This window comes from Acanthisitta chloris, unplaced genomic scaffold, assembly GCF_000695815.1.
Source record: "Acanthisitta chloris isolate BGI_N310 unplaced genomic scaffold, ASM69581v1 scaffold25538, whole genome shotgun sequence".
NCBI classification, from domain to species: Eukaryota; Metazoa; Chordata; class Aves; order Passeriformes; family Acanthisittidae; genus Acanthisitta; species Acanthisitta chloris.
This window is the reverse complement of record NW_008689091.1, coordinates 54,280-58,234: the sequence shown is the minus strand read 5'-3', so window position 1 is coordinate 58,234 and position 3,955 is coordinate 54,280. Positions and strand designations below refer to the sequence as shown.

The 3,955-nt window shown below is 41.1% G+C and overlaps 1 protein-coding gene across 1 annotated transcript in view; it reads left to right on the top strand.

Annotated features, from left to right (window-relative positions):
* The window catches only part of LOC103808515 (kalirin), a gene marked incomplete at both ends in the record, with an annotated part of 110,321 nt that overhangs the window by 68,695 nt on the left and 37,671 nt on the right, over nt 1-3,955 (top strand). The window contains one exon of the mRNA XM_009081305.1: nt 1,030-1,132. Coding sequence (XP_009079553.1) covers nt 1,030-1,132 — 103 coding nt within the window. The remainder of the gene's footprint in view (nt 1-1,029; nt 1,133-3,955) is intronic.

Genomic DNA, 3,955 nt, shown 5'->3' with positions numbered 1-3,955 from the left:
TGGCATTTTGAATTGTTTGACAATGAAAATCATAGTTGATCATGACAATGCATTATTACAGTGAACAATCTGTGTTTCATCATCAAATACAAACTCGTTTCAGCCTCTGAAGTAATATTACTTTTTTTTGGTCCAAATCGTTCAATCCTGGATTAAATAGAAATTATAGAAAATAAATGGTTCCTTCTCTGTTGTGGCATTCCCAAAAGCCACCTGTAATTTGAGCATCTCCATTTCCTCATCAAGTTTTATCCCTCTCTTACTTCAGGCTGTATTATAGAGTCATCCAAAGTGTAAGTAACCAAGGTCATCTAGGAGACCTGTAGCAAGGCAGAGATCCAGACATTTCTTCCTGGGGACATGCACCAATACAAGAGTTTTCTAGTACAGAATGGGGATCTTATTTTTTTTTTGTCCCTAAATATGTATTTTGTATTATTTAAATGTTTACTTTGGAAGACCAGTAAAAATTTGAGAACTTGATATGGCAGAAGGGAAGAAAATACCCTCTGCTAGCAGCCTCATAGAGGTAAATTTGTACAGCTCTACACTGTCTTTATCTGTATTTGTTTGTATAGCATTTTTTTGTCTTAATATTAAATTTATGAAGACCTGGTTCCTGTGAGACAAGAGAAATGCCCTTTCCTTCAGTGTAACATGTAAACCAGGCTGAATGCTTTTGGTTAAGGCAGAAATCTAATTGAAGGAAAATTTCTGCCTGACACCCTCATTACAGAGCTATTTCTGAGCTCCAGAGTCTTCTATGATGTAAATATGCAGGCAATGACCATCCTGTTTCCAGCAACAAATGTTGTGATTATGTGCTAATCCCAACCCTATGGCTGAGAGTGACATCATTTTAAATTGCAAGCTACATGGCATCATGGGCTGCATCGGTGAGGTAATTTTAGCACAAAGCCAGCTCTGTCCTGCTGACTCCACATTTCTCAAATCCACGGGTAAAGCTGTGCACATTCAAAGGTAGTGTGTTAAGAAAGCATCATTGTTTCCCTATTATGTCTTTTGCAGAGATGGAATAGATGATGCAGACAGCCAAGGGGATGGCAGCAGTCAACCTGACACCATTTCCATTGCATCCAGGACATCACAGAACACAGTGGACAGTGATAAGGTAGGACTGAAATGTGAAAATACACGGCAGCTAATTGCCCTCAGAAACATATAAGTGAAAAGCAGAACAGAAGGTAAAATAAAGGAACCTGTTTTCTACTGAGTGAGTTGAAACTTGTATTCCCCTTTGCTAGGCTATTGAAATCCAGTCTGTTTCTATGTGCTCATCAGTACTGCTGTTTTACATGGTGACGTCTCTGTTGCTGCAGTTTTCTTTGTGGTTAATACACAGAGTTTGAATTGGCTCTGAAGAGACACAGCCCAGAGCAACCTTTTCTTCCCTAGTAGAACTTGTTCTGTGAGAGCCAACTTCTGAATCAGCTAGCAGTTGGTTATGTTACATATTTGCCCCCTGAGCTGAAATCAGTAGTTTGTTGGAGGGAATACAGGTGCTTACACACCAATTAATACTCCAACATTGGGATCCTGGCTGGTATCTTGAGAGCCTGGGAGACCTACCCTTTCCAGAGACTGTGATTCTGGACCCCTCTCCTCACAGACATATGGTGGAGCATATGGATGGCCCTAAGACATGCTAGATTCTGTTGGAATGCTGCATACTGTCGGCACGTATGTACTCGTTGTTTTACTTGCCTGACAATCTGAGTCCAGATTCCCAGCTCCACTAGGATGCCTCACTTGAATTTGTCACCCTGATACCTCCAGCTGTGGTCTTCAGCCAAATTAGCAGCTGGTGGTAGGAGTAAATGGATGGTTAATAATTACCTTAGCTACACTGATGGGGTTTGTCATACCCACTGAGAGAATGCCCATATTCTCTTCATGCGATGTTTTGAAATCATGTGCAGCTTGAAAAAGGATGAATTCTTCCATACCTTTATGGATATATCTGTTTGTCAGGGCTTGAATTATGCTGCCACTTACACAAAGGAGAAGCCTTCACAAAATCAGAGTCCACCTTTAGGTTTTAAAGTTCACAGGTAATGTTCAGTGCAGACAATATTTTGAAACCTGGGCTCGGAAATACAAGTTATTTGCAAATAAACGACCTTTGTAAGATCACCTGTTGTATTTATCTTAAAGGCACATCCCTGTGCTTTTGCTTTTTTGCCCAATAATGTGCAGTAGAAAAGTATTAATCCTCACAATCCAAAGGCCACTGTAATGTATGCAAATACTGTGCCCGATGTCTGACAAGTGTTTTCTTGTGTCTTCAATCCACATGGACTTGTTTTACTTTCTATGTTTTTCACATTTATCATTCCTGATAAAGGCCCTGACTTAAAGTACTTGAGCTCATGCTTAGTTTTAAGCATTCACATAAGCTTTGTTTGTTTGCCCTAAGCCCATTGACTCGGTTGCATGAATTCTGGCAGACAGGCAAGGTAAGATGCTCCACATTGCATGCTGCAGCTACATACAAGGGCTATGGTGCCAACTCAGGCTGTACCCTGAAAGACATCATGGCAGGAGTTGGTTTAAGGGTGCAAGACCAGAAACCATTATGAGAATTTGTATCCAAAACCTTGTTTGAACTGAATGGCAAATGTGTCTGAGATAAATTGAGTACCAGATTGTACAGGAGAAAAATTATTACCACTGGGGAAAGGGCTGTGTCATGTTTTTAACTTTCCTAAGATGGGTATGTTCACTTGCTGACTTAAGGCTGTGCATTTGTGTGTCCTTTTATACATTTAATGAAAAGAAACAAATCTGAGTGTACACCTAAGGCTTAAATATACTTCTATGTGCTTTGTTGAATCAGAGATACTAGTGTATCATCCCCTGCTGAACAGTTTCCTTATTGTCACCAATGCTAATGCCAGAATGCTGTGGAGGATTTAGCTCCCTGAGTGCTGCATTACCATGTCCTTGCTTCAAGGAAAATGAACTCCCTGCATCTCTTTATAGTTCTCTCTCATTTTCCTGCACGATGTTACCCACATTAATGACCAATGAAGCTGAGTTGTTTTACCTCCCGTGGAAGCAGCATGGAGACACACCTGGCTCAGTCTCAGTTCAAACATCAGCTCTTACACTGCTTGCCTTGGCACGTGTTGGCATCTACTGTGAGGGCACTGTCTGTTAACAGATGCAAGGACCCAAAACACAAGACTCCTACTGGTGATGTTTTGCCACATGGGAAAAATTCACTCTCATCCCAAGTTTTTTTAGTCTTCAATTTTAAAATGGGATTTTATTTCCTCCACTGTGTGGTTGAGCTTATCTTCTAGGCTGGTCTGAGTGAATGTCATTGGACAGGGAAGTTTTATATTGTTCTGTGCTGGTAGTAGTTATCGGCACTGGAAGACTGGACCATATCATGCTCTCTAGTTAGATTTTCTTGGCAGAGTTGACAGTGTTAGGTAAACACTGTAACACACATGCTATAATTAGTTCATGTGGGACTGATAGCAACTCCCATAGGTAAGGTGTTCAGCAAATACTGGTTTTCCTGTCTATTTAACTCCAGCATAATCAGCATAGTTATTCCCAGGAGTTCAGATTCAAGCTTTGAGGCTTTTCACAGCTGTAGCCTCCATGGGTGACCTCTCTGTGTGCCCTGGTGAGATCTCTATCCAGAGGAGCCTATAGAAAGAGCTCCCACCTTTAAAAACTCTCTCTGTTCACAGCAGCCTCATTTGCAAAGCCATACCAAGAGCTCTGCAGTGCTAACAGTGTGCCAGGATGGCAGCAGATTAATCCTGCATTGGGACCATCTATGTATTAACTCAGTGCCAGAAGCAACTCTCAAGTAGCATGTAAGAGTTGATACTACTCTCTGAAGGCAACAGAATTCAAAGATTTAGTTGACACACTTTGTCCTTTCCCTAAACCTTGCTGTTATGCCAGAGGATTACAT